Raw genomic sequence first — 23980 nt, forward strand, 5'->3', positions numbered from 1 at the left:
CCCCCACGCCACACACCTCCCTCTTTCCCTGCTCTACCTTTTCCTCTTTGAACACTACCACCGTGTCCACCATACGCTTAATTTTATACATCTTCTTTCTTCTCCATCTCCTCAGGAGAATATAAGCCCCAAGGAGACAAGGATCTTTGTACTGTGTTCCTTCCTGTGACCCCAGGCATGTGCTGAGCACACAATAAATTCTTGTTGAATGAAGAACCTGCAGCATCTTTTAGAAGTACCTTTTAGAAAACAGGCCACCCCACTCCCACTTTTCCTCCCAGAAAGGTGAAGTCTGCAAAACAGGAAAAGTGACCACGCTTGGCTGGAGACCACTGCTGAGGAGGTGGTCAGGAAGAGTCAGCAGGAGCTGAGACCTCCGGGCCGGGTGGGAGCCGGGATGCTAGTTCGTCCTGACACCACCTTGCTGTTGTGACCTCGACAGGCCCCTTCCTCCCTGGTCCTGATCACTTGGCGGGGGGTCCAGTGGGGGAGAGGGGAAGAAGGGGAGAGAATTTCCTGCCGTTGACAGCGGGTAGAGGGAAGAGGAGGCCATACCAGGTAGGGGTGACTTTTATTTGAAACCAGAAAACACCCTATTTTGGGGTTCATCTGTAACAGTTAAAAAAAAAAAGAAGAGAGAGAGAGAGAGAAACCAGAACTCAAAGGGCCTGCGGAGGGGAGGGGAAGGATAGTGGGCCCAGGTCAGGCCAGGTAGGGGAAGCGGAGCAGCAGCCCCTCGTGGGGCTCCAGGTTCAGGTGCTCCAGCTCAAGAGAGGCACCCTCCTTGCGGCCTGGCTGTGTGCTGAGCAGCAGATCCACACTGGCTGGCAGGCTGGCGCCGGCAGGCAGGCTGGACGCCCCCAGCCTAGCAGGCTGGCGCACATCCCCGAAGTTGAGCACTATGAGGAAACGCTCGCTCTGGTCCCACTGCCGGATATAGGCGAAGAGGTCGGGCCCTGAGGTGAGCGCGTGGAAATCTCCGTGCAGCAGGGAGCGCTCCTTACCCCGCTGATCACTCAGCCATCGGAACAGGGAGAGGAGGGAGCCAGGGTCTTCGCTCTGGCCCTGCAAACGGTAAAGTGGTAAAGATACAGCAGAAAGGGGTGGAGGGCTCCCCGGGGCGCGAACTCCCACCAGCCACCTGCCCTCACCCCTTGCCTATCAGGCCCTGCCCATCTAAAACCCTTACCTTCACAGTCATGGTGGTGTTTACAGGTCCTGAAGTGTTGGGAAAGCTGGATTCATCCCACAGCATGACCGGGGCCTTCACAGGCTAAGAGGCAGGGAGAACAGGACTTGGAAAGACCTGGGCCGCTCTCCAACTCCTCCTCCCGCTTCCAGCCCCACAGAAGTATAACGTCCCCCACCTCAGGGCCTCACCCCCTGTCCCCTAGCCTAGAGGGCGCTTCTCCCGGACAGCCACAAGCTAGCCCCTCACTGCCCGCCGGTCCCTGCTCAGGTGCTTCCATCGGGTTTCCTGTGGCCATTTGATATAAAACCACCCACGTCCCCGCTCTCTAGGCCCCTTACCCTGCTTTCTTGCACATATCAGCACCTGGCATCTTTATCAACATGTGCTTACTATCTAATTTCACCACCTCCAGCTCTTTTGTGCACCGCTGTATTTTTGTTTCCTCCACGCATAGCCTACAGGAATTACTGCATAAAGCTTTGTGGAATAAGTGAATGACAGGTTCTATAAATAGCAGCTTAGGTGTCAACCTCCAACCCTGTGGTTAAAGCTAACCGGGTGCCTTCATGGTCTTACCCCACCAAGGCACTCGCTGCATGTACTTCTCTTACTCATCTGGTTCCCCCACGCAACTCTGAGTTCCTGGAGAGCAGAGCCTGACACGGAGTACCCGCTGCCCAGTGAATGAACGAATTACCAAGTGATGGCTACCATACTGAACTCCTACCAGGAGCCAGGTACTGCATTTTAAAATACGCTCTCAGGGCTTCCCTGGTGGCGCAGTGGTTGAGAGTCCGCCTGCCGATGCAGGGGACACGGGTTCATGCCCCGGTCCGGAAAGATCCCACATGCCGCAGAGCGGCTGGGCCTGTGAGCCATGGCCGCTGAGCCTGTGCGTCCGGAGCCTGTGCTCCGCAACGGGAGAGGCCACAACAGTGAGAGGCACGCGTACCGCAAAAACAAAACAAAACAAAACAAAAAAATAAATAAAAATAAAATACGCCCTCATTCAGTCCTAACTACCCTTATAAAAAAAGTAGTATCACGGCAGAGATGACCAAGAGTCAGAGAAGTGAAATATCCTGTCAAGGCCACACAGCAACTGCCCAGGTGGCTGACTAGCAATCCAACGCAGGTTCCTCCCCAAGTCTCTTGCCCGTGCACTGCCAGCCACAGAACCACCGTGACGGATGAATGCAGCCTCCCCCACTGTGCTGGGCAGGCAGCAAGCGATACCTGTCCAGGAAGGCCAGCTTCCTCTAGGCCAATCTCGTCTCCATAGCTAAAAACTGGGGTCCCTGGCAGGGTGAAGAGCAGCAGCTGGTAGAGTCGGAGGAGCTGAGGTGGCACGAAGGAAGTCAGGAGCCCCGACTGAGACAACTGCAGGAATGGAAGCACTGGTGAGCCCCAAGGCCTGCCTCTGCCTCCACCTTCCAACACTCCTTTCTTCCAAAAGGCCTCCTGCCCCCTCTCCTACCACTGTGGTACTCACACTCCAGCTGCACCAGCGGCTGCCAAAGGCGTCCAAATACTGGGTGACCAGGAAATTTGTATGCTTCCCAGTGAAACTGGAGGTTGACAGGTAAGAGCTGGTCAACAACAGGTCCTCGGTGGAATCGAGCAGGCTGAGGATCTGCTGAAGGTCGGAGGAGTCTGTGCCTGCGATCAAGAGCCTGCACAGAGCAGAGCAGGAGTCAAGGGTAGTACAGGACAAGAAAGGAAGAAGGTTTTCTGGACTAGGACCTCTGCTTCCTGGGGCTAACACTCCGCTGAGGGGTTCCCACAAAGGAGCTGAGTTAGGGGAGCCAGGGTCTGGTACCCACCTATCTTCACTGAAGCTCTTAGTGATATTCTGCCACTCCGCCAAGAGCGAAGATGCATCCTAGGAGGAAAAGAGCAGAGGCAAGAAGCAGGGAACACTACCAGGGTGTTTCTGTTCTCACCCAGGCTCTGCTTCTCGCGTGGAAAGGGTACTCACTGTCAGATTCCCCACATCCCGAACCTGGAACCCATCCACACCAGCCTGCAGCCAAAACCTCAGAGCTTCCTACAGGAGGGAGGCAAAAGAACAGAGGAAAGATATCAACACTCTGATGCAAGGGCTCAGCCCACACTAGATCTTGCCTACCATGCACTCTCCCGTGGCCTCTGGAGAGTCACTTGCCGTGAACGGTCTCACTTTCTTGCCTCTATTATAAATCTGGAGGTAGCCTTTAGTTCCCTTCCATTCTAACCTATCATTGATTCTCTTAGTGATATAACGCTTTACTTCTCTACTCCTCCTCATGGTGAATCACAAAGCTTTACCTTTTTTTTTTTTAAGCTTTACCTTTGACCCCTACAGAAAAGACCTATGAGAAAAGTGTGTTCATACATGTAACTTCATCTAACACTTAGCATGTGTGGAATGCTGGTATACTCATTTTACAGATAAGCAAACAATGTCAGAGACGCAAGGAGGCGTGCCCAAGGCCACAATCAGAGAGCAGCAGAGATGGGAGCGAAAATGCTAACCAAGATCCCAAGAAGAGTATACTTACTCCTCTCCCAGTTTCCTGGAGTCTGGGGAGGGTGTAAGTAAAACAGCTGGTCAGAGCCAAGACCAAGGATAAAAAAGTGAAATTCAAAGCACAGCCCCAGGGCAGTTTAGCCAAAGATTTGAAAAGAGAAGCCAGCTCTGCAGAACAGGCCCAGGCCTGAAGCCCTGGCATTCATGGGGCACATGACATGGAACCCCACTCCTGCTGCCCCTCTCTTCCTCTTTCTCTCTCTGATCCATGTGCTCTCTCCTCTAGTCTCCATCTTCATCTGAGGCTACAACACCTCATGCCACACCATCTGAAAACATTCCCTTCTCAGTAACTTTTAAAGGGTCTTCCAGCAAGTAGCAAGGAATGAACCGAATGACCCCAAGAGTCAACTGAAATCAGTCAACTGGGACAACAGAATTCTACCTCAGAATCACGGCTGCCAGCAAAGTGTCAGAGTCTGCCTCCATTTTTGTTCTACCCTTTCTGAACTGGTCAGTGTCCTGGAACCCAGGCATTAGGAGCTGGGATGACATTCAAAGCCCCACTCCCAGCCTGCAGGGTACAGAGTTCGAGCCTAGGCCTTCAGAGTAGGCAGATTAGAGAGATAAGACTAGTTGGAACATCAAATCCCAGGGCACATTAAAGACCTGTGAACCTTAGCTTCCTCATTTACAGATTACACTGACAGGGACCTTGTTTGGTTATACAGGTGATTAAAGAAGGTATATAAAGTACTCAGCATACTCCCAGACACATAGGAAGACCCCAATGCTTACAATTTCAGACTGGGCTCCACTCCAAAACACATCAAATAAGAAAAGGGAAACCAGACAGGACAGAATTCCCATAGAGAAAGGGCTTCCTCTCCCAAAAGGAAGAAAATTCACATCTGAGAAATTCCCTTCCTGGCACTGTCACCCTCAGAGCCAGGGAAACAAGGAAAATGAGTGGTCAGAAAAGGAACAAACAAAAATAGGGGTGCAATGTTTGCCTATCCTTCTGCCTGTGGGAGGAGCACGCCTGCTTGGCTCCAAGGAGCAAGGGGCGCCTTGGCTGGCACCGGGCTACGTTTATAGAACTCACTGTGAAAGGACCGAACAGCCCCAGCATCCCGCTCCCACATGCCATAGGCACCAACACACTCACCTTCACTTTGGTGGCCACAGTGTCAATCTGAGTGGAGTGGAACCACAGGTTCTGGCCCTTGTAGTTGGGAGTGAGGTCTAGGATGACCCGGATGCCTAGAACAATGGAGGGGGAGGCAGTTGATAGAAAGACTCTGGGGGGAGGGGAAAGGAGGAAATCAACAAATATAAGTCGGCAGAGTATTTCCTACGTATTGGTACAAAAGCTTAGACTTGAACCCTGGCAAAACTCATTCCATTGAAACAGAAATATGAGCAAGTGGCAGGGCGGGAGGCGGGGGGAGGGTAGTGTAACAGAGAAGGCTGAGCTTATGAGGCCCTGGGCCCCTCACCCCCAAGGCAAACCCTGTTCAATGTAAGAAAAGATTTTCCTTGGATTTTTTTTCAAAAGGATCCACTCTTTTACAAGTTTTAAAACCACTGATTTAGCAAAAACCTACATTTTGCAAATAAGGGCACTGAAGCCCAGAAGTTAAATAACTGCACATCCAAGTATAGAAAGGCTCTGAACCACCTGACAAGTCCATTTTAGGCTGAAGCCTAACAAACCTCCCGTGTACCTGCCTTAGGAAAACTCTGAGCCACTCAGCAATACACCAGACAGTAAAGCTATCCGGCCTTTCCTCTGGCCAGAAGGCCAAGCCCTTCCTAGCTGCTTGCGAGCTCTAGGACACCCACTCTTTTTCTTGGCCGATTGCAGGAGACTGTCAAAATCTTCCTTGGAGCCGAAAGTGGGGGCGATCTGTTCCAAGTTGGTCCCTGTGAGGTCATCCTTCTGGTTCTGGTGAATTGGGCCCAACACAAAACCTTTTACCTTCAGGGTGCTCAAGTAATCAAGCCGCCCCTTCAGGCCTGAAATGGAGAAGCAGAGTTTAAAGTGACGCCTCCCTGAGGCCCCTGATCGCCCCTATTCTCCCCGAGACGAAGTTGGGGGGGGCGGTTTGGCTGGATCACGAGAGAAGCTGTTGTAAGGAGACTAGAACATTGCTTCAGAAACCGGCAGCGATAGGCTACTGGCGCCGGGAGGGGGGGAAGGGAGCATGCTGAGTCAGCCACCCTCAGGAAAGAGGGAGTGGGGGGCGGTTTCCTTCGAAGAAAGAAGGAGGGGCTACGTCCCGGGGGTCGGTCACCAGTACCAGGAAGGGTGGAGAACCACCTGGGTCAATCTGGGCACAGGGGTCGAAGCCGGTGACCAGTTAAACCAGGGGAACGCGGGGTGGGGGTGGGGGAGCCCCGTACTCACCCACTAGGTCGCCTGCGTCGCGGCCCTGGAAGGCCTGAAGGTCGCCAATGCGGTAGAGGGCGCCCTTGTGCCACCAGCTCATTGCGGGCAGCTCGCGGCAGCGCGGCGCCCGAACGATGATGACCACGGCGCCCGCCAGCATGCCCAGCCAGCCGAGCCAGAAGAGCAGCAGCAGCGCCCAGCGGGTGCGTACCCAGCCAGGCCTGCCTGCCACCTTCAGCAGCTCCTCTTTAGACAGGCCTGTGAACTTGGCCGCGGCCGCCGCGGCCGCCTCGTCGTCGGCCACCTTGATCTTCACCAGACCATTCTTCTCGGTGCCGCCCGCCACGGCCACGGCCACAGCCGCCCCCGACGCCGCGTTCATCGGCTGCTTCTCGGGTTCCAGCTCGTTCAGCTCCACTTCCTTCATGTCCACCTCGGCGTCCTGGCTCATGGTGCCTGCGAAACCGGCAACACGACGCAGCCTGCGGTCAGCTGGTGGCTGGATAGCTGCCCGGACCTCCCGGCCCCAGAACAGTCTCCCAGGTTTCTGTGACTCCGCTCAGCTTCCACGACCGCGTCTGTGGCCGGGCGGGCGCGGTCTCTGGTACTGGGCACGGGAGCCCCGCCCCGGCCCGCCCCTTAAAGTGGAACATCCTGGATTGCTCTTCCAGGGACTGAAAGGGTGGGCGGCGGCCGAGGGAATAATATTGGGAACTCGCTTCCGACGGCCGTGTGGTCGAATTCCTCACCTCGAACAGTCTAGCCCTAAGGTTCGGACACAAAGAAGGCTGAGCACGGAGCCACCTTTAGGTGGGCGGGGTCTGTGCTTTGTCCTGCCTCAGGTCCCCGCTGGTCCCTCGCGCTGCCGGAAAGTGGGCCAAAGGGGATATCCAGAACTGCGGGGGGGTCCCGAGGCCCCTCTTTGCCCACACCGAAGGTTTGTGACTTCCCTGGACACCACCCTCCATTTGCCCCTGGCCCAGGGCTCAGGCCACCGCCTGGTCTTCCCAACTTCGCATGGCCACTTGTACTCTCAGAGCCAATCAAACTCAACTCAGCCCTTTCCCCCACCAGACCTTGTCTTCTCAGGCCTCTGGGACTTGGCGCTAGACCTCCGATTCCCCGCAGGGCTACTCCCACTCTTTCAAGATATCTTGAATTTAGTTCAATTAATTCATCATGCGGCAACTATTTACTGAGTGCCCACTACAGTACTGTGCTTTATTAACTTTAGTGAATTAACCCTAATCTAGCCTTCCCCATGATATTTTATGATAAATCTGTTTGGACAGCACAGTTGCTGACACTCCCCATCTTACCCTACCCCACCCCCACTTTCTGGCCCCAGGATGTCGGGCAGCTAGGAACCTGACATCCAAAAGAGATGGATGGACAGCCTCGGGGCTGACAACATTCTGGGGCTGGGCCTCAGTTAGAGGCCCCCACCTTCTCCTTACACCAGATCAGAAGATTGCCATGGCCAGAATCTTCCCCTCCTTGCAGGGCCTCCCACACATTAGCCCAATCTCCCCACGGTGCCATGGTTCCCTTACCTCCCTTACCCCTTCACTATGCTAGGCCTTGGAGGCAGCTGGTACTGCAGAGGCCTTGAAAACCACCCAACTTCTCCCCACAGAGGTCCTTGGATTGAGAATGAGACAATTCACAGCAGGGACTGCCGGACATCAACACCATGAGGTGCCAACACTCTCAGGAACTTCTTGTTCCTGCGCACTGCCAGCTGGGTTATTTTCAGAGAGGCGCTGAAGGAAATAAGTTCTTTCTCCCTCTCCCACCTGGGCTGGAAGCCAAGATAGCTGTGTATTTGGAAGAAAGCAGAAGCCAAGATCTGAAGAAATGGAAAAGGTACCAAAGGAGAGCCAAGAGAGTGAAAAGGCTCATCCCGTGCCATTCCCCTTCCTTCTTCGTACCAGAGCCCATCCCCATCCCTCACCCCAGGCAAGCGGGTAGAGGTTGGAGTTCAGACCTGTGCTCAATGATGATAAGGAGTCCAGGGTGCCCTGGGCATGCCAACCAGGGGCTGTGAACAGACTTTATCACCAGCATGAAAGCTCAAAGTTAAGAACTGTGGGGTCAGACACTCTCCTTGAGATAGTCCAACATAACACCCCCATACATACACATAGTATCTTACTCACAGCCCCCCATGGCTCCAGAAAGATGAAACAAATCCCTCCTGCATGCGGTAAATAAGCTAACAACTTACCTTCCCAAGTTTATCACCCACCACACCTGCCACAGGGACCACCCTCCAGCAACATCAGCCTTCAAACACCCGTTAGTCCCACAACACACCCAGCTTTGTCAGGCCTCTGCATCTTTGTACATGCCATTCCCTCTGTGTTCTGCCCTTCCTGTTCTGCCACCCTGCCTCATAAGCTCCAATTCCTTCCAGACCTAGCTCAAATGATAGCTTTTCTCAACTCCCCCGAAAGGATTACTTTCCATCCACTGTGCACCTCTCTCTTCTACAATTCACGTCTCATTTGTTCATTACATTTCCTTGTCTGAGTGTCGGCACTTCAAGACGAGTGGCAGGGGCCTCGTGCTATTTGTTCATGGACGTGCCTGCTCAGGGGTAGCACACAGTAGGCACTTTGTAAGTGTTTGGTAAACGAGTGGATGAACTATTATCAATCAAACCCAAATTGCTCCCTTCTTAGAAATAATTCAACAGAAGTAGCATGTATTTGAAAAGAAATGTGCACCTCAGTGGTCATAGCAGCATTATTTACAATTGCAAAGATATGGAGGCAACCTAAGTGTCATCAACAGATAAATGGATAAAGAAGATGTGATATATACATATATACACACATATACATGTATACACACATAATGGAATACTACTCAGCCATAAGAAAGAAGGAAATTTTGCCATTTGCAGCAATGTGGAAGGAACTTGGAGGGCATATGCTACGTGAAGTAAGTCAGAAAAAGAAAAATACTGTATGATATCACTTATATGTGGAATCTAAAATATACAACAAACTAGTAAATATTATACAACAAAAAAGAAGCAGACTCACAGATAGAGAAAACAAACGTGGTTACCAGTGGCGGGGAGGGGCAATATAGGGGTGAGGGAGCAGGAGATACAAACTACTGGGTATAAGATTGGCTCCAGGATGTACTATACGACATGGGGAATATAGCCAATATTTTTTAATAGCTGAAATGGAAAGTAACCTTTAAAATTGTATTAAAAATTTTTAATTAAAAAAATAAAATGCAGGGCTTCCCTGGTGGCGCAGTGGTTGAGTCCGCCTGCCGATGCAGAGGACGCGGGTTCGTGCCCCGGTCCGGGAAGATCCCACATGCCGCGGAGCGGCTGGGCCCGTGAGCCATGGCCGCTGAGCCTGCGCGTCCGGAGCCTGTGCTCTGCAACGGGAGAGGCCACAACAGTGAGAGGCCCGCGTACCGCAAAATAAATAAATGAATAAATAAATAATAAAATGCAAAAACAAAAGTAGCATGTGAAGGTAAAGGGATAAAAGTGAAAAGGAATTTAAACAACACTGTATGGTATCAAGATGAAGCTGTTTATGTAGGAAAACAAACCAAAACTTGTAACTGTTCAATCAAATAAAACAAAGAATAAATCTGGGTGAAGGAGAGGACAGAAAAGCAACAGGGCAAGACTGCAGAGAAGAGGACTGAAGGTGACTCGAGATCCTCAGATCCTACAATGCATGTTGCTAAATATAAAACTTAGTATTTACTATAGAATTCAAAGTATATAATGTGTTCAAGAAGAATTTAGCCTTCAAGAAAAGGCTGGGACAAAGCAAAGAAAAAAGCAGTTCAAGAGTCCAGAGGCCAATAAGGACGAAATAATGAGGCCACAAGCCTTCAGGACTTTACACTCACTCAGAAGATGGGGGTGGGGCCCTGAAGTTCAGAGGGCCAAGTGCACAGAGAAAGTTCCTTTCTAATCCCCTGTTGAAAAAATTCATGTCACCTGTTTCCCAACAAGTGAGGATTACTTGATCTTAGCCAAAAGATATGGAAGTTTTTTCCCCCTCAGTGTGTAAAAAAAAAATTCCAAAGACAGAGCAAAGATGGGAGGATAGTTAGAAACTTAGGAGACTGTCCAACAGACATGGCAACGCTGCCAAAGCTGAAGACATAATTCCAAAACACCCAGAAAAAAAGCATTCAGGCTCTGCCTCTAAACTACCCATCAGCCTTGAGTTTAGCCATTTGAAAAATGGATGACGGCTGAAGTTAAGGAACCAAGCATTTGGAAGCCAAAGTGCAGCTGAGATGAAAGCAGAGGAGGAGGCTGACCCCAACCACAGGGGCCCACTTGGCCGCTGTTATTAGAAGAAGTGATGTTGAAATATTACTTTACTACAAATCCTGCAGAAGGGGCACTGGCTGCTGAAGAGAACTGTCAGAGCTGTCTTAGTGAAGGGTGAGGAACGTGAGGGGGAATAAAAGCCAGAAAGAGTAAAGGAAACGCCAACCAAAGCCTTCTCTTAGAAGAAGAGAAATGAAAACATCTGAAAAGTATCTCATACTCACAATGGACAAATGAATAACACTGCAGCAAGCCATTCTCTCTACTGCAACCAAGTATTAAAAGAGAAACACCAGAGATACAGCAGATCAAGTTATGGAAGAGTTAGAGAAGTACTTTTAACATATTACCCTTGGATAGATAACATCATATATTCAATTGATCAGGACTTCCCTGATCAGTTTCTTAACCACTGGTGGCGCAGTGGTTAAGAATCTGCCTGACAATGCAGGGGACACAGGTTCCAGCCGTGGTCCAGGAAGATCCCACATGCCGTGGAGCAACTAAGCCCGGCACCACAACTACTGAGCCTGCGCTCTAGAGCCCACGAGCCACGACTACTGAAGCCCGCGCTCCTAGAGCCCGTACTCCGCAACAAGAGAAGCCACCACAATGAGAAGCCCGTGCACCGCAACAAAGAATAGCCCCCGCCCGCCGCAACTAGAGAAAGCCCACACGCAGCAACAAAGACCCAACGCAGCCAAAAAACAAACAAAAAAACAAATTCAACTTTAAAAAAAAATAAATCTCAACTTTAAAAACAAAAGATATTCAACTGATCAGAGACAGAATACTGATCTCATCAAAAGGCTAATTGGTAATAAGAGATTAAATGATTCCTTAAATGATCACCAAAGTACTCCAACGTCAGCTCCTTCTGCAGTTCTAGTCACACAATACTGTTGGGTATTGTCATCTTCCCCATCTCCACTGCTCCTCAAAACTTTCTATCATCACATTCTTTAGAAGAAAGTCACTAAGTGTAGCCACACTCAAGAGGTATGAGGTTAAGCTCTGCCTCCCAGAGCTGGGAGTATCTTCATAAATTATTTGGGATTTTTCTGTATGGAAGATTTGTCTCTTTTCCCTTATTTATTTATTTATCTATTCATTTATTTATATCAGTATAAGTCAACATATGTATGTATTCTTGGATACTTATTTTATACTTTGGGTTAGAATCCAACACTATATTGCTTTGCTGCTCAAATTATTCCAGCTTTGGCCACTGTGAGCTCTTTCAGTCTGGCCACTGTGTCCTTTTAATACATTCCCCCCTTCCCCCCCCCGCCCTTTTTGTAACACTACTCTGCTTTCTGGCACTGCAAGATGCTCCAGGTTTATCTTGTATATTCTCTAGGGCCCCAGCCCTAGAATCAGCCATTTCTCCAAGGAGCCCTGGTCCCTTTTATTGGAGAATGGTATTAGAAATCAAGATATGGGCACTCAGGTGTCTTTTTTTTTGGTTAATAAATTTATTTGTTTATTGGCTGTGTTGGGTCTTCGTTGCTGCACACGGGCTTTCTCTAGTTGCGGTGAGCGGGGGCTACTCTTCGTTGCGGTGCGCGGGCTTCTCATTGGGTGGCTTCCCCTATTGCAGAGCACAGGCTCTAGGCATGCGGGCTTCAGTAGTTGTGAAACGTGGGCTCAGTAGTTGTGGCTCGCGGTCTCCAGAGCGCAGGTTCAGTAGCTGTGTTGCCCGGGCTTAGTTGCTCCGCAGCATGTGGGATGTTCCGGGACCAGGGGTCAAACCGTATCCCCTGCATTGCAGGCAGATTCTTAACCACTGCGCCACCACGGAAGTCCCTCAGGTGTCCTTTGATGAACAAAAGTTATCCATCAAAAATATATCAGTCTCGGTAATCCGCCTGCCAATGCAGGGGACACGGGTTCGAGCCCTGGTCCCAGAAGATCCCACATGCCACGAAGCAACTAAGTTTGTGCGCCACAACTACTGAGCCTGCACTCTAGAGCCTGCGAGCGACAACTGCTGAGCCCACAAGACACAACTACCAAAGCCCACACACCTAGAGCCCGTGATCCACAACAAGAGAGGCCACTACAATGAGAAGCCCCTGCACCGCAACGAAGAGTAGCCCCCACTCGCCGCAACCAGAGAAAGCCCATGTGTAGCAACGAAGACCCAACACAGCCAAAAATAAATCAATAAAATAAAATAAATTTAAAAATATATATATATATCAGTCTCGGGACTTCCCTGGTGATCCAGTGGTTAAGACTCCACATTCCCAATGCAAGGGGCCCAGGTTCGATCCCTGCTCAGTGAACTAGATCCTGCGTGCCACAACTAAAGATCCTGCATGCTGCAACTAAAGATCCCGCATGCCACAACTAAAAGATCCCACATGCCACAACTAAGACCCGGAGCAGCCAAATAAATAAATAAATAAAATATTAAAAAAGCAAATAAATAAAGGGCCTGTATTATTTAATATATATGTATATATTAAATATATATATCAGTTATATATTTATATATTATTAAATATATACATGTATATCAGTCTTGGGAATTCCCTGGCAGTCCAGTGGTTAGGACTCTGCACTTTCACTGCTGATGGCGTGAGTGCGATCCCTAGTCAAGGAACTAAGACCCCACAAGATACGTGGCGCAGCCAAAAAAAATTTTTTTCTTTAAATATATATATATATCTCTCTCTCAGTCTTTTCTTGTATACTCTGGTTTTGGGGGTTTTTAGTGTCCTATTTTTTTTTCAACATCTTTATTGGAGTAAATTGCTTTACATTGTTGTGTTAGTTTCTGCTGTATAACCAAGTGAATCAGCTATAAGTATACTTATATCCCCATATCCCCATATCCTCTCCCTCTTGCATCTCCCTCCCACCCTCCCTACCCCACCCCTCTAGGTGGTCACAAAGCACCGAGCTGATCTCCCTGTGCTATGCGGCTGCTTCCCACTAGCTATATTACATTTGGTAGTGTATATATATCAATGCCACACTCTCACTTCATCCCAGCTTGCCCCCTCCCCTTGTTCTTAAGTCCATTCTCTACATCTGCGTCTTTATTCCTGTCCTCCCCCTAGGTTCTTCAGAACCATTTTTTTTTTTTTAGATTCCATATATATGTGTTAGCATACGGTATTTGTTTTTCTCTTTCTGACTTACTTCACTCTGTATGACAGATTCTAGGTCCAGCCACCTCACTACAAATAACTCAATTTTGTTTCTTTTTATGGCTGAGTAATATTCTATTGTATATATGTGCCACATCTTCTTTATCCATTCATCTGTCGACGGACTTTAATGTCCTATTTTTTAAATCTTTCCTTACTTCAAGGCCTGAAAGATACTCATCTATATTTTCTACACAAAAAAAGGAAGGTTTTATTTTTGACATTGCAATCCTTAATCAATCTTTAGTTTATGTTTACTTATGGCATAAGGTAGAGAGCCTATCTAATTTTTTTTCCACATGGGTAACTGTAACACAATTAAAATACATACATATATTCGGTCTTTGTCCCTAGTTCCTGACAGAGAGCTCCTAACTCCCTTAGAATCTCGTGGGTGATAGGAATGTCTTTTGTTTTAATGAGGCCACTCTTGGTGGACTTCTAGAAAGCTTGAAGATGGGGGCTGGTTATCAGAAAGTCATGATTGGAAGGTTGGAAATTTCAGTCCCACCCCCCAACCTCTGGGAAGGGGAGAGGGGCTAGAGACTGGGTTAATCACCAATGGCAATGATTTAATCACTCATACCTACATAATGAAACCTCCATTAAAAACCCCTAAATGATAGGGTTCACAGTTTCCGAGTTGGTGAACACATCAGGGTGCGGGTGAGGCGGCACAAACACCCCCACTCCTTGCTCTGTGCATTCTTCCATTTGGCTGTTGCTGAGTTGCATCCTTTATAATAAACTGGTAATAGTAAAACGCTGTACACGTCCTCAGTCCCTCAAGGACCCCATTTATTCTCAAATCTACTAAAGGACCCCCAAATCTTTGTTCATCTTTAGTTAGTTCTATATTTCTACTTATTCAAAATTAATCTTATCTTGCCATTCCCACAATCCCCTATAGCCTCTCCTCCTCAATCCCCCTGCTCAATATCACAGTTCAGTGAGTGACACTGGCATTCTTCCAGTTTTCTAGGCCAGAAGCACTTGGGCAATTTTCTTAGCTCTTACATCTCCCTATCCTCCTTGTCCAGCTAGATGCTGGTATAAACTCTGTAGCCTGGTTAATATAATTACAGTATCTCCACTTAAAGAACAACAGAAACTTCTCCTGCCTGCTATCACACAGTTCTCTAAACAAGTTGGAAATGGTTCCAAGTATGGAATATAACAGAAACCTGAATTTGAAATAACCACTCACTCTGGACCTAAAGTGGTTAATTTCAACAACTCTCTGTAAAATAATTTGGACTACAGATAAACTAAAGACAAATTAAAAAAAAAAAGTAAAATACATCACTAAGAAGGGAAACCCTCTTTTCTATTTCAAAATAGAAACTGTTACACTAATGAAATGCTAACTAGAATGTAACCAATCTGAGAAAGGAAATAAACTTTTTCCTTACAATCAGTGATTACCACAGCCTGATTTTCACAGCTTCTTTTGAACCATTATAAGTCCCCAATAACACATGTTCCCAGAGGTGCTGCAATACCAGGCTGTGATACTGCGATATAAGAAATATGTATTTGGGACTTCCCGGGTGGTCCAGTGGTTATGACTCCGCACTTCCCCTGCAGGGAGCACGGGTTCAATCCCCTAGTCAGGGAACTAAGAACCCATATGCGGTGCGGCCAACAGAAGGAAGGAATTTGGTCTTCATTCCACTTTCCTGGAACAAGAGCTTCTAAAACCTTTGGAATCTCTAGAGTAAAGAGTGTCATTTTGTATGTTAACAAGGTGACCTGGGTGGGGGTGGGTGGGTTCCAGGATGAAGACTTGTTGCCAGAAGAACCTGAGTAATTAGGAGTTTGGAACTTTCAGCGCCACCCCTCGGCCTCCAGAGGGGAGAGGAGCTGAAGCCTGAGTAATCACCAATGGCCAGTGATCATGCCTATCTAATGGAAACACCATACAAATCCTAATCAACAGGGTTTGGAGAGCTTCCAGGCTGATGAACACATCCATTTGCCAAGCAGATGTCACACCTCAAGTCCACAGGGTCATAAGACTCTGCACTTGGAACCTCACCCTATGTACCTCTTCATCTGGCTGTTCATTTGTATGCTTTATAATATCCTTTATAATGAACTGATAATAGTATGTAAAGTATTTCCCTGAGTTCTATGAGCTGTTATAGCAAATTCAAACCTGAGGAGGGGGTTGTGGGAACCCCTAATCTTTAGCCAACTCAAAAGTGTGGGTAACTTGCAGATCCACTACTTGAGATTGTTGTGTGAAGTGGGGAACAGTCTGTGAGACTGAGCCCTTACTTAACCTGTGGGGTCTGTGCAACCCCAGGTAGTTTTAGAACTGAATGAAATTGTAGGACATCCAGTTGGTGTCCCCACAGCATTGGAGAATTGCTTGGTGGAAAACCCACACATTAAGTGTCAGAAGTACTCTGTGCAGAAAACATCATGGTAGTTAGCAGTAAACAGGCCATTAAAGCAGATTCTTCTCACAGACCCTCGCACTCAAATCTGGAAATGTTATTTAAGGAAGCTTTTTTCTTACTCATTTCACTCAACAGAAAAGGTACAAAATATCTACGGAAATGTAGACATTTAGAGAGATATTTTTAAATAGTAGAAATCTAGATTCTGGTTATCACACTTCCATGAAAAGAGTAAATGATCTCAAACAAAAATTTGTACTGTTGGGCTTCCCTGGTGGCGCAGTGGTTGAGAGTCCGCCTGCCGATGCAAGGCACGCGGGTTCGTGCCCCGGTCCGGGAAGATCCCACATGCCGCGGAGTGGCTGGGCACATGAGCCATGGCCGCTGAGCCTGAGCGTCCGGAGCCTGTGCTCCGCAACGGGAGAGGCCACAACGGTGAGAGGCCCGCGTACCGCAAAAAAAAAAAAGAAAGAAAAAAATTTGTACAGTTAAAGGTGCTGACTAGAGACAAAATTAAAACTCAAAAGTCTAAGAAAAATGGGTCTTATAGCAAGTTTGGAAAGGGGAGTCCTTTTTCATCCTCAAATTAGAAAGCAGCATTAGAACTGAGTTACCATAGAGCAAGTTTCTTTTTTTTTTTTAACACTAAAGAGGCGTTTAATTATGTAGCGTTATTTCTAAGTACAAAGACTTTCCCAATCACATCACTTAGAGATCATTTTCTCCACTGCTCTGTTTGGCCGCCAGTCTCTTGTCTCTCTCCTCAGCAATGGTAAGGCGGACACCCTTTCCACGAGGAAGAGAGATCCATGGTTTTTCGCCTTTGCCAATAACGAAAATGTTGGAGAGCTGGGTGGCAAAGCTATTGCTGTTGGCATCTTTCACATGAACTACATCAAAAGCACCAGGATGTCTCTCCCGGTTAGTGATCACACCAATTCTTCCCAGGTTAGCACCTCCAGTCACCATGCACAGGTTACCAGTGTCAAATTTGATGAAATCAGTAATCTTGCCAGTCTCCAAATCAATCTGAATGGTGTCATTCACCTTGATGAGGGGATCAGGGTAGCGGATGGTGCGAGCATCATGGGTCACCAGAGGAGGGATTCCTTTTGTCCCCACAAAGATCTTTCTCACTTTGCATAACTTATACTCGGCCTCCTCAGGTGTAATACAATGAACAGCAAAGCGACCCTTGGTGTCATAGATCAGATGAAAATTCTCTCCAGTCTTGTCAATGCTGATGACATCCATAAAACCAACAGGGTAGGTTATATCAGTGCGGACCTTGCCATCAATCTTAATGAAACGCTGCATGCAGATCTTCTTTACTTCATCTCCTGTTAGGGCATATTTAAGTCTGTTCCTTAGGAAAATAATTAGGGGGAGACATTCCCTCAGCTTGTGGGGACTGGTAGATGGACGAGGAGCAAACACACCAGTCAGTTTATCCAGCATCCAATGCTTTGGAGCTGCTACGCGCTTCAGGTGCTTTTTGGGACCACGAGCCATGGCTGCGCTAGGCACGGAAAGAGTGAGCAAGTTTCTTTAAAATAGTAATATCAATAATTTACAAAACACTTGTATAGGTAACTAAAATTTGATTTGGGGAATAAAACTGATACGTAAATGTTTTTCTTACTTATAGAAAATAAAATTCTGTATAGAAAAATCAAACTGAATCTAGACAAATTATTAGAATAAGAGTTCAATAAAATACTAGACATAAAATAATATACAAAAACAATTCTGTTCTGTACACCAGTAGCAAACAACTAGAAAATGTCTTTTTTTTTAAGTTGCCATATACACTAGCAATGAAAACTAAGAGCTAAGATAAAATCTAACAGTAAATAGATAACTTCTTTATGAAGGAAAAGATAATATCCTACAGAAAGTCATTCACACAAAAAACACTGAGTACCTAGTATGTGCCAGGCACTTTTCTATGAGCTGGGGTGGTAGCGAGGAAAGAGACCCTGCTTTCATGAAGCTTAATTCCACTGAGTGAAAGAAAGACAATTAAAAAATACTCAACCATACACAGTATGTCAAATGATTACAAGTGCTTTGAAAAGATAGAGGAGGGTGAGAAGGAGACTACTTTATTCAAGGAAATCATCTCTGATGAGGTGACATTTGAGCAAAGACCCAAGGAGGTAAAGGAACAAAGGAGCTTTCTAAAAGAAAGTTTTCTAGGTGAGGGAATAATAGCAAGTGTAAAGACCAAAAGGAGAAGTGTCACATATTCATGAATAGAAAGATTTGATGTCATAAAGAAATTAATGCTCCCTGATGAAATAAAATTAAGTCAAGATAAGAAAAATTTAACATAAAGTTTTTCTCTGCAGTTTGAGCCACTCCACTGCCCTTTCAGTGTGCATTGTGCATCTGCATTATGCATTAACTAGATCCCCTTAGAACACACAGCAATGCCTACTTGCAAAAAGAAACAACAAACAAACAAACAAAGCAATTTCCTCCTGGCACCAGGAAGGTAACTCCTCAGAAGATAACATTCCTTTCTCAATTCTGTAAGGGGTCACAATAACTCACAGCTCGCCTTGTTGGACTATGTTACTTTGATATATGACCCTTTGTCTCAAAAACTTATAAAACTGTGCTTTGACCTCTAACAGAGGAATAGTCCTCAGAGCTTTCTGAAAGACTGTCTCCTGGGTTATAATCCTCAGGTTGGCTTAAATAAAATTTTCCAGTTCTTTCTTAGATTGACTATTGGTTAATTTTTTCATTGACATCCCTGAACAATCTGTCTATCCACTGCAATTCCAATACAAATCTGAATATCTATTCTTGGGAACTTTATGATTCTATAACACGTGTAAGAGAAAAGGGCCAAAAACAGTAAAGATATTTTTTTTAAAAAGTAATATTTTTGAAGACAAATCCTACCATATACCAAGCATGTTATATTCTTAAGTAATAATAATAGCATGCTAAAGTAATAATAATAGCATGCTATAGCCACAGGGATGGACAAACGGACCAATAGAACAGAATATGAAATCTAAAAGAAACTCATGCATATTTGAAACCTTAATATATGCAGAGATAATATTACAATCACTGGAGGAAGGAATAGCTATTCACCAAATGGTGCTGAAAAAAATAAAATTAGGTCATTATTTAAAAGTAAACACAATAATATATTCCAAGTGATTAAAAGACCTAAGTATGAAAAGCAAATATTTAAAATTTTTAGAAAAAAAATTAGAATATCTTTCTGACATCAAGGTAAGGAAGGAGTTCTTAAACAAGACACAAAAGCACAAAACATTAAGAAAAGAACTGATAAATTCTGCAAGAAAAATCTGTGCATCACGAGACCATAACAAACTGAAAAGACAAGCCACAAACGGGAGAAGACATAGTATCTGAAACTAATAAAACAACAGAGTCTTGCATAAAACATATAACTCACTGAAAACCAGTAAGGAAAAGGCCAACAACCTGGTAGGAAAAAAAAATATTTACAGACTACGAACAGTCATTTCACAAAATTGGATACACAAAAGAATGGCCAGTGAACTCTTGACACATTACATAACCTTAGCAGTAACCAAGAAAATGCAAATTAAAATCACAACAAAACATAATTTTATGTCCATCAGATTGGCAATATTAAAACATCTGACTGAACCAAGTGATGACAAGAACATGAAATTGCATAAGTGACAACATTAACTGGTACAATCTCTCTAGGTGAGCAATTTGCAAAAGCCTGTAGAATTGAAAATACTCATAGCTATTACCCAGAAATGTCATTCCTGGATTCATAACCCAGAGAAACTCTCATCCACATGCACAAAGCAATATACAAAGGATTTCACTGCAGCACTGGTTAAGTAGTAAAAACTTGGAAATCTTAAAAAGGGTTTATCACTAGGGGACAAAATAATTTGTAGAAAACGTCTAACTAGAGTACTATAACTAAATCTTAAAGAGCTAGGGCACAAAAAGACAGAAAAAATGCATCAAAACTATAATGTTAAAGAAAAAGGGGGAAATAGCAGGTTTCACCTTAAAATTTTTTTCCAAAAACTAAATGATACACAGAACACCAGCAGTCTGCACTTTCTTTTTAATAAATTTATTTATTTATTTATTTATTTTTGGCTGTGTTGGGTCTTCGTTGCTGTGCGGCCTTTCTCTAGCTGTGGCAAGAGGGGGCTACTCTTTGTTGCAGTGCGTGGGCTTCGCAGTGCGTGGGCTTCGCAGTGCGTGGGCTTCTCTTATTGCGAAGCACGGGTCTCTAGGCGTGTGGGTTTCAGCAGTTGTTGCACACAGGCTCAGTAGTTGTGGCTCACGGGCTCTAGAGCGCAGGCTCAGAGTTGCGGTGCACGGGCTTAGTTGCTCCGTGGCATGTGGGATCTTCCTGGACCAGGGCTCAAACCCGTGTCCCTTGCACTGGCAGGCAGATTCTTTTTTTTTTTTTTTTAACATCTTTATTGGAGTATAATTGCTTTACAATGGTATGTTAGTTTCAGCTTCACAACAAAATGAATCAGTTATATATATACATATATTCCCATATCTCTTCCTGCTTGCGTCTCCCTCCCTCCCACCCTCCCTATCCCACCCCTCCAGGCAGTCACAAAGCACCGAGCTGATCTCCCTGTGCTATGCGGCTGCTTCCCACTAGCTATCTACCTTACGTTTGGTAGTGTATATATGTCCATGCCTCTTTATCGCTTTGTCACCGTTTACCTTTCCCCCTCCCCATAGTCTCAAGTCCATTCTCTAGTAAGTCTGTGTCTTTATTCCTGTTTCACTCCTAGGTTTTTCATGACATTTTTTTTTTAATTCCATATATATGTGTTAGCATACGGTATTTGTCTCTCTCTTTCTGACTTACTTCACTCTGTATGACAGACTCTAGGTCTATCCACCTCATTACAAATAGCTCAATTTCGTCTCTTTTTATGGCTGAGTAATATTCCATTGTATATATGTGCCACATCTTCTTTATCCATTCATCCGATGATGGATACTTAGGTTGTTTCCATCTCCGGGCTATTGTAAATAGAGCTGCAATGAACATTTTGGTACATGACTCTTTTTGAATTATGGTTTTCTCAGGGTATATGCCCAGTAGTGGGATTGCTGGGTCATATGGTAGTTCTATTTGTAGCTTTTTAAGGAACCTCCATACTGTTCTCCACAGTGGCTGTATCAATTTACATTCCCACCAACAGTGTAAGAGGGTTCCCTTTTCTCCACACCCTCTCCAGCATTTATTGTTTCTAGATTTTTTGATGATGGCCATTCTGACTGGTGTGAGATGATATCTCATTGTAGTTTTGATTTGCATTTCTCTAATGATTAGTGATGTTGAGCATTCTTTCATGTGTTTGTTGGCACTCTGTATATCTTCTTTGGAGAAATGTCTATTTAGGTCTTCTGCCCATTTTTGGATTGGGTTGTTTGTTTTTCTGTTATTAAGCTGCATGAGCTGCTTATAAATTTTGGAGATTAATCCTTTGTCAGTTGCTTCATTTGCAAATATTTTCTCCCATTCTGAGGGTTGTCTTTTCATCTTGTTTATGGTTTCCTTTGCTGCGCAAAAGCTTTGAAGTTTCATTAGGTCCCATTTGTTTACTTTTGTTTTTATTTCCTTTTCTCTAGGAGGTGGGTCAAAAAGGACCTTGCTGTGATTTATGTCATAGAGTGTTCTGCCTATGTTTTCCTCTAAGAGTTTGATAGTTTCTGGCCTTACATTTAGGTCTTTAATCCATTTTGAGCTAATTTTTGTGTATGGTGTTAGGGAGTGATCTAATCTCATACTTTTACATGTACCTGTCCAGTTTTCCCAGCACCACTTATTGAATAGGCTGTCCTTTCTCCACTGTACATTTCTGCCTCCTTTGTCAAAGATAAGGTGACCATATGTGCGTGGGTTTATCTCTGGGCTTTCTATCCTGTTCCATTGATCTATCTTTCTGTTTTTGGGCAGGCAGATTCTTAACCACTGTGCCACCAGGGAAGTCCAACAGTCTGCACTTTAATTGACATCTATCCCAAAAGGGAGAACCACACCATTCATTGAGGAACTGAGACAGCAGACTGATTTGTGGAATGGAAGGAACAAGCCTCTGGTTCATCTCCCTGTTCCAAAATTCCACTTAATAAAGTATCCTCAGGGCTTCCCTGGTGGTGTATTGGTTAAGAATCTGCCTGCCAACACAGGGGACACGGGTTCGAGCCCTGGTTTGGGAAGATCCCACATGCCACAGAGCAACTAAGCCCATGTGCCGTAACTACTGAGCCTGCGCTCTAGAGCCCACGAGCCACAACTACTGAAGCCCGGGCGCCTAGAGCCCGTGCTCCACAACAAAAGAAGACACTGCAATGAGGAGCCCACGCACCGCAATGAAGAGTAGCCCTCGCTCGCCGCAACTAGAGAAAGCCCGCGCACAGCAACGAACATCCAACCTAGCCAAAAATAAAATAAATATAATAAATTATTTTTTTAATAAAATAAAATAAATAAAGTATCCTCAGGTAGAGGATTTATGAGATGTTAAATGATAAGAACAGATACTAACCTTGATCTTGGGCCAAAAACCAAAGAAACAACCTATAATTAAGATTCCCTAACCAACAAGGACCTACTGTATAGCACAGGAAACTATATTCAATATTTCGTAATAACCTATAAGGGAAAAAATCTGAAAAGAATGTATCTATGCATATATGTGTGTGTGATATGTGTGTGTGTGTGTGTGTATATATATATATAGGTGTGTGTGTGTATACATGTAGCTGAATCACTGTGCTGTACACCTGAAACTGACACAACATTGTAAATCAACTACACTTCAATTAAAAAAGAGAAAAGTTCTCATCAGGCTTTGCTTCCCAAACTTTCACGCAAGGCCATAGAAGCAGCCTTAAAGTTGTTCCTTTTAAAATTCCACATATTTGGCTCTTCCAAAAACCAGTCTAATCCTTCCCTGGGAGAGCTTCCCACTGTCACACTCCTCCACGGTTCAGGAAATAAGGAAATTCTGTTCTCAGATTGAATTTTTGCCCTACAGGTGAACATCCTATCCTGCTCCTTGCACAGCACTGCTCATTTGCTTATTCCTACTCCTCTACTAGTAGAGGCAGTGCCTCTTGCTGCCAGGAGAGGGCAGACCAATTCCCTGGAGCAGCTGCCATCCTCCCAGAAAGATTCCTGTTAGAGGAACCTGTTTATAGTTCAAAAGTATTTCTTCTAACAACCTCTTCAGGAGCTTACTTCATAGCATAGAGCAGGTAATCAATGAATTCTAGTGACATGCCTTGTTATACATGATGGGGATAAAGTAATAAATTATTCAGACAAGATTTCTGACCTCAGGGAATATATGCCAGCAAGGGGTCAGGTAGAGCGATGGGGAGGGAAGGAGTGGTGTTATTGAAACTGAAAAGGGAAACTGGGCCTTGCTGGCTCTGTTGGTAGTGAGACAGGAAGACAAGAGTACAGCCATTTCGGAAAAGAACCGAGGAACAGCCTTGGGCAAAACAGGCCTTCAAGCTAAAGAACAAAGGCCCTGGGGGCCTGAGCCCCAGAGACAAAAACCAGGCTCGCATGAATAAAAGATTAACTTTATCTCTGTTACACTAACTTAGCTGCCACAAGACAAGAAGCTCAACTATAAATTTTAACCTTATCTGTTCCTGTGCTTTCTTGCAGAAAATTCTCATGCATTTCTTTCCCCTCACAGAAGCACTCCCTATTCCTGACAGCCAACCTGGGGCAACCTGCTGCTGATCAAAGAGCTTTGATGATTTCTGGAAATTATCATTCATCATGAGACAAACCCTCCCTTTTGTTATAAAAGCAACTCGCCCCTTCTACTCAGGGAGCTGGCTCTTTTTTTTTTTCCTGCCTTCTCCCTTGTGCACAAGCTATCTCTTTTAATAAAAAGCTTTGCTTGCCTGAGAGCCTTGTAGAAGCGATATTCATTTCTACAGTATTGCTGTCCAAGAGTCTG

The 23980-nt window shown here is 45.6% G+C and overlaps 2 protein-coding genes and 1 pseudogene across 2 annotated transcripts; all 3 read right to left on the reverse strand.

Moving 5' to 3' along the window:
* Positions 1–554: 554 nt before the first annotated feature.
* Positions 555–6689, reverse strand: SLC3A2 (solute carrier family 3 member 2). Its single transcript, XM_060158876.1, has 9 exons — positions 6112–6689; positions 5547–5720; positions 4870–4964; positions 3171–3239; positions 3016–3074; positions 2685–2865; positions 2429–2572; positions 1190–1273; positions 555–1065 (listed from the first exon to the last, which is right to left on the reverse strand). Exons 1-9 carry the CDS (start codon positions 6542–6544, stop codon positions 703–705), a joined length of 1602 nt encoding a protein of 533 aa, XP_060014859.1. The 5' UTR covers positions 6545–6689; the 3' UTR covers positions 555–702.
* Positions 6690–16655: 9966 nt separating this feature from the next.
* LOC132525126 (small ribosomal subunit protein eS4, X isoform-like) lies at positions 16656–17509 on the reverse strand. Its single transcript, XM_060157647.1, has one exon. It carries the CDS (start codon positions 17490–17492, stop codon positions 16689–16691), a length of 804 nt encoding a protein of 267 aa, XP_060013630.1. The 5' UTR covers positions 17493–17509; the 3' UTR covers positions 16656–16688.
* Positions 17510–22461: 4952 nt separating this feature from the next.
* Positions 22462–22578, reverse strand: LOC132526621 (U2 spliceosomal RNA; annotated as a pseudogene).
* Between the last annotated feature and the right edge of the window lie 1402 nt (positions 22579–23980).

This window comes from Lagenorhynchus albirostris, chromosome 9 (assembly GCF_949774975.1).
Source record: "Lagenorhynchus albirostris chromosome 9, mLagAlb1.1, whole genome shotgun sequence".
Taxonomy (NCBI): Eukaryota; Metazoa; Chordata; class Mammalia; order Artiodactyla; family Delphinidae; genus Lagenorhynchus; species Lagenorhynchus albirostris.

Bases quoted from the DNA above. Each gene is read 5' to 3' on its own strand.
- LOC132525126 (XM_060157647.1), bottom strand. From the start codon at position 17,492: ATGGCTCGTGGTCCCAAAAAGCACCTGAAGCGCGTAGCAGCTCCAAAG.
- SLC3A2 (XM_060158876.1), bottom strand. From the start codon at position 6,544: ATGAGCCAGGACGCCGAGGTGGACATGAAGGAAGTGGAGCTGAACGAG. The intron at 5,721-6,111 runs GTGAGTACGGGG...TCTCCATTTCAG, and splicing joins CGACGCAGGCGACCTAGTGG to GCCTGAAGGGGCGGCTTGAT. The intron at 3,075-3,170 runs GTGAGTACCCTT...TTTTCCTCCTAG, and splicing joins GGGATGTGGGGAATCTGACA to GATGCATCTTCGCTCTTGGC.